This window comes from Acomys russatus, chromosome 14, assembly GCF_903995435.1.
Source record: "Acomys russatus chromosome 14, mAcoRus1.1, whole genome shotgun sequence".
Classification (NCBI taxonomy): Eukaryota; Metazoa; Chordata; class Mammalia; order Rodentia; family Muridae; genus Acomys; species Acomys russatus.
The window spans coordinates 57,642,589-57,656,410 of NC_067150.1; the positions used below are offsets into that span (position 1 = coordinate 57,642,589).

General features: G+C 36.7%; 1 protein-coding gene across 1 annotated transcript in view; it reads left to right on the plus strand.

The window, feature by feature from the left end:
- Positions 1 to 13,822, plus strand: part of Herc1 (HECT and RLD domain containing E3 ubiquitin protein ligase family member 1) — a 161,019-nt gene that overhangs the window by 61,399 nt on the left and 85,798 nt on the right. Inside the window, exons 22-25 of the mRNA XM_051156694.1 lie at positions 930 to 1,101; positions 4,158 to 4,470; positions 4,901 to 5,021; positions 7,151 to 7,202. Coding sequence (XP_051012651.1) covers positions 930 to 1,101; positions 4,158 to 4,470; positions 4,901 to 5,021; positions 7,151 to 7,202 — 658 coding nt within the window. The remainder of the gene's footprint in view (positions 1 to 929; positions 1,102 to 4,157; positions 4,471 to 4,900; positions 5,022 to 7,150; positions 7,203 to 13,822) is intronic.

Here is a 13,822-nt window from a genome sequence, read left to right on the forward strand (position 1 = left end):
ATTTACTGGTCATGAATCACAAATAACCTTTATTACGATTCTGGTTGAAAGCTTTCATCTGTATTTTGTGTTGAAATTTATAGATGAACTACTTCGTTACAATAATTGTGACTTTCAGAGTACCTGTTGTCAGGACGTCTTTGTAGTTCTAGGTAACTGTGGTGTAGAATGCCCACAATGGGAAACTACATTAGTGTTGTTCTTACTAGATTTTGAACTTTTGGTTTTTTGGTTGGGGGCCGGGCAGAATACATTTTTAAAAGTGCTACCTTAAATTTAGAATTATTGGTGAGCTGGGGTTATAGCTATATGGTAGAGTGTTTGTTGAACATGTGCAAGGCTTAGGGTTTGAACCCCAAACAGTTGTACAGAGTGATGGCATAGACAGCTTGAAGGGCACAGTAGACTCCCAGGACCCCTTTGCTGGCCCAAGGCACTTGCCTTTCACTCCAGCACTCAGAGGCAGAGGCAAGTGGCTCTTTGAGTTAAAGACCAGCCTGGTGTACATAGTGAGTTCTAGAACAGCCAGGGTGGAATAGAAAGACCCTGTCTCAAACAAGCAAGCAAAGAATAACAAAAAGCTCAAAACCAAATATTAAAATCACCTTTTGTGCTTGTGTCATGTTGTAACTTACATTACAGCTCTGTAGCTCATAGTCAAACAGCAAAATAAATGTGCATCAATTTATAGCATGACATTTCAATGAAAATGCCAGACAAGAAAGAACATAGGCTTATCTGTATGTATTTTGTGTGCATGTAGTCTGTGTAAGTTTTGAAATTTACCAGTGTACCATTTGAAAGTTTATGTGTTATTGATATCAGCAGTATTTTCTAAGACATAAAATTCAAATTTTATGAAAACTTTCTAAAGCTTTGGAAATATATAGTCAGTGTAGTTTCCTTTTTTTTTTTTTTTTTTTTTTAAGATCTCAGATAACCAAGACTCTGCAGATGTTGATCCTCAAGAGCATTCTTTTACCCGGACCATTGATGAAGAAGCTGAAATGGAAGAACAGGCTGAGAGAGACAGGGAGGATGGCCATCCAGAGCCGGAAGATGAGGAGGAAGAACGGGGACATGAAGTGATGACAGCTGGCAGTGAGTACATCCGAGTTACTGGAGACGTGAACATCATGCTGCTATTTTTTTGTAGGAAAACAGAGAGAGACAGAGTGTCTAGTAATGCTTCTAAAAGCATCTGACACTGTATAAGGGATCTATTTTGTGTTCTATGTGTAGAACCTTTAAAATTGCAAATTTCAATTATACTTATTTCAGTAGGTACAAGAGATAAGAGCAAGTGCAGAACAATGATACGAGAATAGCGTGGGGTGGGTGGATGAAACTTTTTATACTTTATATTCCAAACCTCCAAAAAAATTTAAAGAGAGTTATTGATATGTTTAAAAAGTATTATCAAAGCTTTTCAAGTCTGTATCAATATCTTAAGCAGTTTGCCTATTTTACGTTAGCATGTACAGTCGATTTGTAGCCTACAGCGTCAAAGTCAGTTACACATTTAGCTTAGACATTATTTATATATTTTCAGCTTACAAGGAGATGGCACTGGGGATTAAATTTAGTCTTTCAGACATATGTCAACCTCTTACAATTGAGCTGTAGCTCCTGGTTTTTTTATTGGTTTGTTTGTATTCTATGTGCTTCTAAAAATTATTTTGAGATGTCTCAAAGAACATTAAAAAGAATTTAAACAACAGCAACAGCACAAAGATGTGGTAGAGTAAAGGAATTCACAGATAAGGGAGGGTGACACCAGAATTTTGCAAGTCAAACTGAGACAGCTTCTGTAATTAAATTTTAAAATCCGTTCAAAACTTCCTGGAAAAGAAGTCAGAGAGGACAGCATAGTGACAAAGTGTTAACTTTCCCTTAGTAAAAGAAAGCATAATAGTCACTTGGGGAATGGCAGTATATAAACTGCTGTGACGAGGGAGCCACCTGTGATGCACGGGACACTCAGCCATGGGTTTCAAATAGAGTAATTCATCATCTCATAGCAGTCTGCAAGTTCTAATAGTGTTCCATGGTAAAGATGGTGAATTGGGGCTTAAGGAGGCAGAATTATGTACGTAAAGCCACAGTTAGTTAATACCTTGAGTTAGAACCAGGTCTGCTGGAAATTCCAGTATCTGTCATGTGAACCACTTTTAGTACCTTCTAGCTCTGCACTCTTTGAAGAGTTTGTTGTTTTGATTTTTATAGAAGTAAGCGACATTTTACAGCATAACAAAAAATATCATATTAATTCTCTAAATGTTAAGGTCCAGTTTTAGAGTTGCGAGGCTAAGGGACAGCATGGCTCAGTAGGGAAAGGCCAAGCCTGGCCACCTGAGTTTTAGCCACACGATGGAAGGAGAGAACCAACTCCTGCCAGTAGCTTCTGACCTCAACATATGTCTTTCCCACCCATAAATAATAAAATAAGTGTAAAGAAATAAAGTTGCACAAACTTTAAATAGTAAAATTCATATTAACAGGTGAACCTAATATTTTGCCAACCTTTTTGCCTAAATTACCCACTATAAATACCATTTTTGCTCCAAATTTGAAGAAAGAATTCTTTAACTGTTGCAAAACATTCACTGTTTTAATAGCATCCTTGGAACCTGCTGACTTATTAGCACTTGTGAGCAACACAGGCTGTGTCAAATGGACCTTCAGGATGATGGTGTCTAGCTGTGGGAGGCAGTCTTGCCCATCATAAACAGTTTCAGTTTCAGCAAAGACTTTTGGTGCTTGCTCCTACAGCCAAGTGCAGGTGTTAGAAATTGCATAAACTTGGGAAGGTAGAGAGAGGGTTTCATTATTCATAAGCTTAAATTTGTCTGTTTTCCTTGTAACCTGGCATTTCGTTCATACAAAGGTAATGAACATTTCAGAAGTAAACAAGTTTTTAAAACTTAACCTAAATAGCAACAGTTCTCAACCTGGATATTGTGACCCCTTTGGGGGTATGTTAAACAACCCTTTCACAGGGGTCTTCTAAAACCATCCTGCATAAGAAGAGATATTCATGCTACAATTTATGACAGCAAAATTAGGTATGAAGTAGCAATGGAAATAATTATATGGCTGGGGTCGCCACAACATGAGACACTGTATTAAAAGAGTGCAGCATTAGGAAGGCTGAGAACCTCTGGCCTAGAGCTGTATGTCGGTCTTTAGAAGCAGCTGGAGGACTTGTTCTAACACTGCTGGGCTCCATTTGTAGAGCTTCTGATTCAGAAAGTTTGGGTGGGCCTGATACTTTCATTTGCACAGTTACACAAATCCTGTAGCTGCTGCTGGTCTGGAAGCACACTTTGGGAAACTGACCTAACTCACTAGTAAGATTTGAAATCCCAGAGAAGGGGACTCCTCTGTTATTCTTTAGTGCTTATGTGACCTTTTTGAACGGAATCTAGGAATCACATTAATACAAGTGCTGATTAGCAAATGCGTATAACTTTCATTTGTTTTATATGTACATGGGGGAATACTAAAAAGAAAGTGTATTTAAAAAGAAATGACCAAAACTAGATGCTTTTATACTTTGTCGATAAGGAGCAAGTAATTTAGGAAGTGACAGGATAAACGGATGCCTAGGGTAGGGAAGAATTCCAGGGACGCTGTAAAGACATGGCCAGCCCAGGGGAGGTGTGGAAGCTAAGACAGTTGGCTTAGTCTGATTTGGCAGTCTCATTAGCAGTCTTTGGTGATTGAGGCTATTTTCTAGCCTTGATCTACAAAAGACATCTCCTCCCAAAAGAGTCTACATGACTTGCTTCATGGAGGAAAAGACAGGCCAAATGGCCCTTTCCAAAGTCACAGATCTTACATGATGTCACCTAAGCAGTCACTATACCAATATACTAGCTTGACATGTTTTAACATGGCACTACTCCTAACTTTTTTAAAGGTAGAACCAGCCACATCCAAATTCTATAAAGTATAGAAATATTTTCTATTGTAATTTTTATGAAAAGTATGACATTAAAACATAACTTTGTTACCATACTGTATTTCTTATCTAAAAACTGATTTTTCCCTGTTTCAGTAAGTTTTGGCTCAAACTTTTTGACTATTTCCATTGTTATTTCTTTGCTCTTCTCCCCCCATGTGTTAAGACCTTGTTTTTGTGTTGCATGTTACAGAAATCTTTCAGTGTTTCCTCTCAGCCCGAGAAGTAGCTCGTAGTCGAGACCGAGATAGAATGAGCAGTGGGGCAGGGTCTGGGGCCCGAGCTGATGACCCGCCTCCACAGTCTCAGCAAGAGCGGAGGGTCAGCACAGACCTTCCTGAGGGCCAGGATGTGTACACTGCAGCCTGCAACTCCGTGATCCACCGCTGTGCGCTCCTGATACTAGGAGTAAGTCCTGTGATTGACGAGCTTCAGAAGCGAAGGGAAGAAGGGCAGTTGCAGCAGCCCTCTGTGAGTGTCTCTGAAGGCACTGGACTTATGACCAGGTGGGCCTGACTGGACGCTGGAGTGCTGTCCTCTTCCCTTTGGTACTTCTTACAATGAGTTTCTCTTCTGAAATGTCAAAGACAGAGGAAGGAATAAAGTTAACCAGGATGAATTTAAAATAAACAGTAGTGTTGGTTCAGCCTGGAATGTGAATTTCTGGATCCACGAGGAGGAAGTTTTCCACACATATAAACCACCATAGTTAACAAACATCCAAAAGTTACTTGCATCTTTCTGTAATTTAATTTATCAGTGTAATTTAATGTAACTTCCAAAGGGTTTTATGCGTTACTTGAGCCAGGCTTTCCATGGACAGACATGATGACATTTCACTGTGCGTTATCTTTGTGCTGCTTGTTCCATTCATTCAGCTTTACGGTCACTAACTGTCCCCAACCAAAAACCTTTTTTTGTGTGTATGTGAGACAGGAGTGAAAGTCTCACTGCAGAGAGCCGGCTAGTTCATGCAAGTCCAAGTTACAGACTGATCAAGTCAAGGAGTGAATCTGATTTGTCCCAGCCGGAGTCAGATGAAGAGGGTTATGCACTGGTAGGTGTATCTAAAGCACACTTGCTTTCAAGCTGTAGATATGCAAGGCTTTGGTTAGAGTTGTTTATATTTCTTTTAGGCATATACAAACTTGAAAGATTTGCAACAGGGACGATACAGCTTTATCACATAATTTACCACTCGTTTGTCAGTGATTTGCTCTTCAGCCCTGACTTCTTCCTAAGGTCCTGACTCATAGATTTGACACTTGTGTAAGTCCACGGGATGAGTTAATCTGCCCCGATTTTAGTGGACTCTTCTTTCTTGTAACCTTCTCCTCTTGTACTCTATTTTAGTAAGTTATTCTTATATTTGATGTCCAATAATGCCTCTGGGTATTTTGTTTTGTTTTTGTTTTTTGTTTGTTTGTTTTTGGAGACAGGGTTTCTTTGTGTAGCCTTGGCTGTCCTGAACTCGCTCTATAGACCAGGCGATCCACCTGCCTCTGCCTCCTGACTGCTGGGATTAAAGGCGGGCACCACCACACCTGGCTTCCTTTACAGTGTTAGTGAATGAAACAATTTTTTTTCAAATAAACAAAGGTAACTAGTTCATTGATAAATCTTTGTTTAAGTCTTCTTTGTAAGATATGTTTTATAGTGAATTACCTATAAAAATTCCAAACCCTATTTGATTGATATTCATTGAATCATTTGAATTCAGACTCTGATTCTTGTCATCATTTTGTGGTTTTCTCTTATCTACTTTTACCTAGCTCCTTTAGAACGAAAAGGATTTAGCATATAGCAAATACTTTACAAAAGGATAATCTACATGAATGAATTAACACTGAAAAAAAGACTAGACACAAAGATAAAGCCCTGAATAAAATGTATATATTACTATGATTACTATGAATATTCTGAGAAGAGAGGAGCCACCACACAGGAAGAAGTATTATACAATTCAGAGTGTCTAAAAAATAAAGACAACTCAGTTAAAGAGAACTAGCTGTTTTTAGGTTTGAGGCGAGATTAAAATTTCTTCTTTGATCAAAGGTACATGTGATGAAAACATTTCATAACACAGTGATGTCTTTAGGAGGCTGGTTGGATGATTTGGTTTACCCAGCACAAAATGGCCTGAGACCTAGCACTTTCTGTTGATGTGTATATATAAACAGATCTGACAACATGCTTTACCTACACATGGGTGCATTTATATGTGCAGTAGGTGAAGGCTTTCCATAGTATTTACCAAGTGATCCATTTATTAGGTTTTTACAGTCTTTTTTTTTTTTTAAGATTTATTTATTATTATGTATACAGTGTTGTCTGCTTGTACACTTACAGGCCAGAAGACGGCATCAGGTTACATTATAGATGGTCATGAGCCACTATGCGGTTGCTGGGAATTGAACTCAGGACCTTTGGAAGAACAGGCGGTGCTCTTAACCACAGAGCCATCTCTCCAGCCCACGTAGTTTTATTTGACACACATTCCTTTGTTTGTGTGAAGCACTGTCAAAGTACAATTGAAATTGTCATAATGTTAGATGCATGAACCTAAGTTAACGTATGTATGGTTCATGCATAATTGGTTGTGCATGTGGGCAGGTGATACACACAGAGTTAACTCCATTAAGCTATCTGCAGTTTCTCTAGTTTGGGATTTCTCTATTTTAACAGATTTGGGGGGGAAAAAAAACCTAAAAAATGTAAAGTATTTTAGAGTGCCAACAAATTCTTAGAATTGTGTAACTTTTTCTTGTTAGTATATTTGTTAGATGATCTCTAAGTTCTCAGTCAAAGCCAGTGCAAATTTTGAAAAAAAAAAAGGAAGATATAGAGGAAGAAGTAGTAATTTTGGGAAATAGGATATTATTACAGTGGTATTTAAAATATTATGGTCCTGCTGTAACTGAAAGATGAAAATAAAGATGAGAAAAGGTAGTAGCAGCAAACACAGCTGTTCTTTCCTTGTGGTAATGCATTTTTGCTTGAGTCAGTATCTCTGAAGTTATGTGTGTGTGCATTTCTATGGTTGTTTTCAGTGAGTTGTTGGTCTGACTCGATTAGTGAAAAAAATAGGACATTACTGTAACTATTATGGGTTACTTTTTATTCAAATGCTTTATTGAATAGTAATTAAAAAACCGTTTCATACTAAACTTTTTTAACTTGTTATAGAGTGGCCGACGCAATGTTGATTTGGATTTGGCGTCATCTCATAGGAAGAGAGGTAAGCAACTTAGCTTAAGTAGCTGTTTCTCTTAAGTCTGATATATTTAAGTCTGATTGTCACTGGGGTATCATTGCCAAAAAGCAGTTCAGAAGTATTTTATTAGGAAAATTAAAAGAAAGGTTTTTCTCTAAAATGCACATATATTTAAAAACTGGGAATGCATAAGAGTTAATAATTAGTTCTGTCTGTTTTTCATGTGTTTTGTTAAAAAGTACTTTAAAAAATATTATAGAATTTCAGAAACATTGCCTGTCCTTTTTTGGAGGTTATGTACATAGTTTTCTATGCTCTGACTCACTGACTACACACATACATCCCTCTAAATAGAAAGTTTCTAGGTTGCATTCCCCTTTTGTTCTTTCATTGTGTGGCATGTAATAAACATTTTTTTCCTCGAGGAGCAACTTTATAATATTACAAGGAATCGTTTCTTAGTAGCTCTATCTTAACGAATGTCAGTTAACGCATACAAATAGAGGGAAAGAGCAGTGGTGTTAGGTAATATCAATCCAAGGGCAACTGAAAATACCTTTAAATATTACTATTCTCTTATTAACTAGCACTTTCATTTAAAAACCATGTATGTGATAGTTTTATAAAAATACAAAATGTTAAGAATTTCCACTAGTAGCTGGTTTCTAAATGCTTGTGAAGAAAATTTGTTTCTGTGATATTCAATTTTCTGTTCTTCAAAATGAAACCCTTTCATGTTTCAGCTTCTTCCCACATATAAAAAGACCAAAATCAAAACAGAGCCCCACAAAAAAAGAAGAGAAGATAAGAATGTGGGAAAGAAACACCATAGGTCATACTATTTTTGAAAATTATATATATATACTCAAAAGAAGAAACATCGGCTCTCCTGTAGATTAAAATTTACTGCGATATTAGGACTATTAAGGCCCAGAGCCAACACTTTCTTTATTGAAAGACCTTGGAATAATAAGTGTCAAAGGTTCTGGGTTTCTTAAAAAAACAGAACAAAACAGAACCCTCCACAAAACCTAAGTTATTTGTGATATAAAAGAAATTATTATATTAATATATGTGCAATATTCTAATTTTAAATACTTTGGAAATTGACAGTTCATTTGATGAAACAATCAAATTTTTGGAACATAACTTACTTTTCTAGCTTGTTTAACTGAGGTGAATATTGTGAAATGTTCCATGTTAAATCTGACATTGGTGGTACATGCCTGTAATCGCAGCACTCAGGAGTGGTTAAGAGTGCTAAAGCACTAGGTGCTATTGATGTGAAGGAGTAGACAGCCCAGACTTGCTGAAGAGCAGAGGGAGCTAACCTATAGTCTGAGCGCTTCCTAATGGTCTATCATGCACTCAGACTATATTTGTAAGTGGTAGTCCATTGTCTGAGGTTGTTTTCTTATAAGTTTTTTGATAATGTTCTTCAAGTATGCATTTGATATTTAATCCCTGCTAATCATACCAGGCTGAAACAAACCAATATATTTTAAATAAAAGAAAGTAGCATGTTTATCTTTGAATTCAGAGTAGTCCATATTTTAATTGTGAGTCAACATATTAAAATTAAAATCTGGAATTGTTGCCTATTGATATTTTTTCAAAATTATCCTAAGACTGTATGTAAACTTTCAATAGCTTTAGCATTAAATAGATAAAAATTAACTAAGCCATTAATCTTTTTTTATTTTATGTATGAACAAACCATCTTCCTTAAAAATCCCAAGGTAGCACTTCCCTATTGACTTGTTGGAATTTACCTTTCTGTTGTTTTTTAGTCAGAAAAGCATATAGAGGCCCTTATGTAAATTTTTTTTTTTTTACAACTAGTCATTTGGGAAATTATAATAGGGAGGCAAAGTAGTTATTTGAAATGTTATCCTATCACTTAATGTGGTACCAATTTATTGTGTTAATTTTTCTGTTTTAATATTTCGAGGGAACAAATTTGCTCTTGAATTTATTATGAAGGACACGTGACTAGAAAGGAGAAGAGTTACTATTTTAGGAATGTAATTCAAAATAGTTATTTTTCAGTCTCAGAATCCTAGATTTAATCCATAATAAAAATGCGTATTTTATAGCCTTTACTTACTATAATAGATACCTTTCTTCAAAAACACTGAAAGTACATTTTAAGAGGGTCTGTAGAGCTGGCTCGGTGGTGTAGAGCACACACTGCTCCTGCAGAAGACTGCAGTTCAGTTCCTGTCATCCATATCAGGCTGCTCACAACCCATAACTCAGATCCAGGGGATCACACACTCTCCTGTTTTCAAGATGTCAGGCGTGAAGCTATGCAGACAGGCTCTGCCTCAAAACAAACAAAGTCACCGATATTCATGTGTACAGATCCCTCCCCCATAAACACATTATTTGAAATAAAACCTTTAATTAAAAAAAAATTTAACACGTTTCTAAATTTTAAAAAAATCTTATATATTTAGTGATTACCCTTGGACTGCACACTGGAGGAAGTGTATATTTTGTTTTGCTTTTAAATGGTGGTATAGTAAGCCACTATATTTCTTATTCACTTTTCAACATGAGCCAGATGCCATACACTGCAATATGCATGGTGGTTTTTTGTTTGTGTGTTTGTTTTTGAGGATTTATTTATTTATTATGTATACAGTGTTCTGCCTGCCAGAAGAGGGCATCAGATCACATTACAGACGTTTGTGAGCCACCATGTGGTTGCTGGGAATTGAATTCAGGACCTCTGGAAGAGCAGCCAGTGCTCTTAACCTCTGAGCCATCTCTCCAGCACTTTCATGTCTTTTCTGGGACAGTTGAACCTTCCAAATATGAGACCTGTTTGGGACAAACTGTTTGTTGTGAAATTGTGACTTGTACTGTGGTGAAAAACCAAATGTCTAGGCAGCCTTTGTTTTATATGCATATTTACTCATTTCTGGTATTTGAGGAGGAAATAAAAACTTTTCTCTTCAATAGGTTTTCCATTTATTGCTCTTAGTGGTCCTGACTTACTGAAAGTCAGGTAAGAGGAACAGGAGAGAAATAATAGTTTTAATTACACCTTGTTTATTAAAATTAAACATGTATAAATGATAATTAGTGGTCAGTGTATGCTCAGTGCCTCTAAAAATGGCTCCTTGAAAAGCTTTATCACCTATCCTTCACTTAGTATTGGCATTAGCAATATTAAGATTCATGCTAATGAAACACAATTGCTCTTTCTAAAGCCCTTAATTTTGGCTAATGTTTCCCTGTGATCTAAGAAAGCAGATGTGGAAGGTGCAAAGCGATGGAGCATATGACCTTTAGCCAGACCACTTTGTTTCTCTTTTCAGAGACATCAAGGTTAAATTCTAGGCCAGGAGTTTCTACAGTAACAGCTGGGTGGTGGTATACAGTGCAAGGAGCAGTCGACTTCAAGAGTTGCAGACAGCGTGGGCACCATAGCAAGACATGACTGGGGAATAAAACGGGGGGGGGGGGGGGGCTAAATCTAAACTTAAAAATAACAAAAATTTTGTCAAGAAGAAACAGATGAAGCAAGTTATTTCCTCAGGGAAACTGCTCACTATCACCAGGCATTATTTTAAGCACTTCACAAATATGAACTCATGTATTCACAAGTTTGTCAAATTCTCAACAGAACTTGTGTTGACATTTTGGCATTTTGACAAATACTTAGAAGATTTGCTTTAATTGTGCAGGTTAAGCTGATTATATTTTAAAAGATGGTACTTTTGTCAATTGTAGTTTCCTGTGTAAACTGGAGCTGTGAATGGTGAAAGTGGCAGAGTTTAAGAAGCAGTGTCAGAAGTCTTATTAGGTAGACATTATCGGTTAAAGTATAGTTTGAATCCCTTCTCTCAGGCCTTTCAGTATGTTGTTAGCATTTTATTGCTTCAGTAATATTGGAAACATTTATCAATGTGTGTTTCATGGTGTAGCATATGGCATATGTGTGTGAAATGCTACTTTATCTGTGCATTTCTGGTTACATAAAGAATGTAAATGTTATCTCCTGTATCAAATTTCTCCTTTTGTCTTCTGATTCTTATGTGGTAGGGTATTTACTCCTTTTTGGCCAGTTGAGCCCCAGAAAAAAGAAGAGCTTCAAGCAAGTACATGATGGCATGTTTAAATTTTTTCCCCCTTTTAGCTTGCCTACATATTTTATGGTTTATAAAGTATGTATTGCAGCTCTGCCATGTTCATTTTGAAAATTCCATTTAAGGACCAGAGTTGTAAGGACAAGTAAACAGTCTCAATGTCTTGCTGAACTGTTTTTGTAGTTGTCACCTTTGAGTTAGTAGTAAGTATTTGCTTCACCCCAGTTACAGTATAGAAGATGTTGATATGTTCTTCAGATACAGTGTTTTCTATTCTGAGATCAAATAATACAGAACAACCCAAAGTTAATACTTTGTTTTTTAAAGTAAAATTCTCTCACTTCTATATATTTAAATTTTGGGACTCTGAATGATTTTTTATGTCAGACTAAATATTTCACTGAAATATTTATTGTTCTGTTGTTGTGTTGTTTGTCTTTTGAGACAGAGTCTCACTATATTGCTGTCCTGGAACACATGTAGACCAGGCTGGTCTTGAACTCATAGAGATCCTCCTGTCTCTTCTTCCATGCCCCTGCAGTGCTTTGGTATGATATCTTTCCTGCTCTTATCTTTTGTTTATAAGTTTATTTGAATCATGTACCCAGTAACTTTACCCTTTAAGGCTTTTCCAAACAGTTGGAATATAGCCATACTAATTTGCTTATGGAATGTCTGTTTTCTGATTACAATAGCAGAATTGAGCAATTATGGCCAAGACTTTATGGACCACTGGACTGTTTACTATGTGACACATAACAGAAAAAGTTTGCTGACTCCTGCTTTCAGAAAGGCTTTAGTTTCGGCATGTCCAGTAATTCCATGGAATATTTCTCTGTATATAAAGGCAGTTCACTATTGGTAGACTAGTGATTGAGCCTTTATATAATTAACCAAGCAATTGAAAGTTCCATGGATCTATGAGTTTTGAATTGTTAAATAACAGTATTTTAATTTATTTTATTTTATTTATTTATTTATTTATTTATTTTAGTTTTTAAAGACAGGGTTTCTCTGTGTAACAGCCCTGCCTGTCCCGGAACTCACTCTGTAGACCATGCTGGCCTTGAACTCACAAAGACCTGCCTGCCTCTGCCTCCCAAGTGCTGGGATTAAAGGCGTGTGCCTCTACCGCCTGGCTAATAACAGGAATTTATAAAGGTGCTTTGTATAGAATTTAGGAATCAATGTTGCTATTTTGGCAAATTCATTTGTCTCAGCTTCTTGTTTCCTCAGAAAAGTAAATTACATGTGTTTAAAGACAAAGACTATTTTATTATGAAATTTTGCTATTAAGTAAAACCATCCCAGTGCAAGGAACCAAAACCTGACATTTGTTGGTTAAGCCATAAACAGCCCTTCAATTTGGACTGCTTAAGAAAATGAGAAATGAGTGTCTTTAAGTTTCTGCTTTATTTAAAAATTTTTAATATAATATATTATATACCCATAGATTTTACTTTTTCTATATTATATAAAAGCTATACATACAATTTGGAAAAATTTCCGTATTATTAATTTTTGTCTTCATAAAACTGAAAATTAAAGATTTCCCCTTCTATATTGGACATGGAGCCAGGAGTCTGTGTGCATACTAGGCAAGCTCTCCATGTGGAGCAGTATCTGCAGTCCTGGAGCCTAATTACAAAGAACTCATGGGGCTCTGCAAGTGGCTCAGATCCCCAGAAGCCACATACAGCTGAAGCATCCGTGTGCTTATAATCCTAGCACTTTATGGCAAGAAGGAAGGGAAGGTAGGACCACCTTGAAGCTCATGCCAGCTAGTCTGTACACACAGCAGCAAACAACAAGATGCCCTGGCGCAGACACAGCTGGAGGCAAGGACAGACATGCAAGGTTGTCCTTTGACCTCCATTTGTGTGCCATGATATGTGCTAGCCTGCACTCACTCCTCCATGAATATCACATACCCATTACCATCCCCAGCACACACACACACACACACACACACACACACACACACACACACACACACACACACACATACATCATTGGAAAAAGAATATTTGATGAAAACATAAAAGGTACTTAAACCACATATTCTCCATATATGAATTATTTTTACTGGGATATTTAATAGTTCATAGTATTAGTTCCCATTATGCATTTCTATGTCTGATTTTAAAGCCCTAAGATTTAGCTGGCGCCAGTGTAATAGTGAAGAGCAGGCTGTATACGCATAGTAGAGTTTCTGCCTCTGCAGCCGGACTTTCCTGTCTGGTATAATTCAACAAATACAGTTTTTTTCCCCATGTATGTTCTGTTGGGTACCTTAAAATGAATTCCTGATACAGAAAGTTAGTATGCTTACGTGAGGAAAATATTGATAATAGCCAAACAAATGAATCATGGCTATATATAGTAATTTGGATTAATGTAGGCAATATTACATTGCAGGAAAAGAATATGTCTAAAATGATTACAGAAATAATACTTCTTTTAGAAAGTAAAACAATGGCTAAAATTGGGGCTGTGTGGATGAATCAGCAGAGTTCTTGCTTTGCAAATGTAAGGACTGGAGTTGGA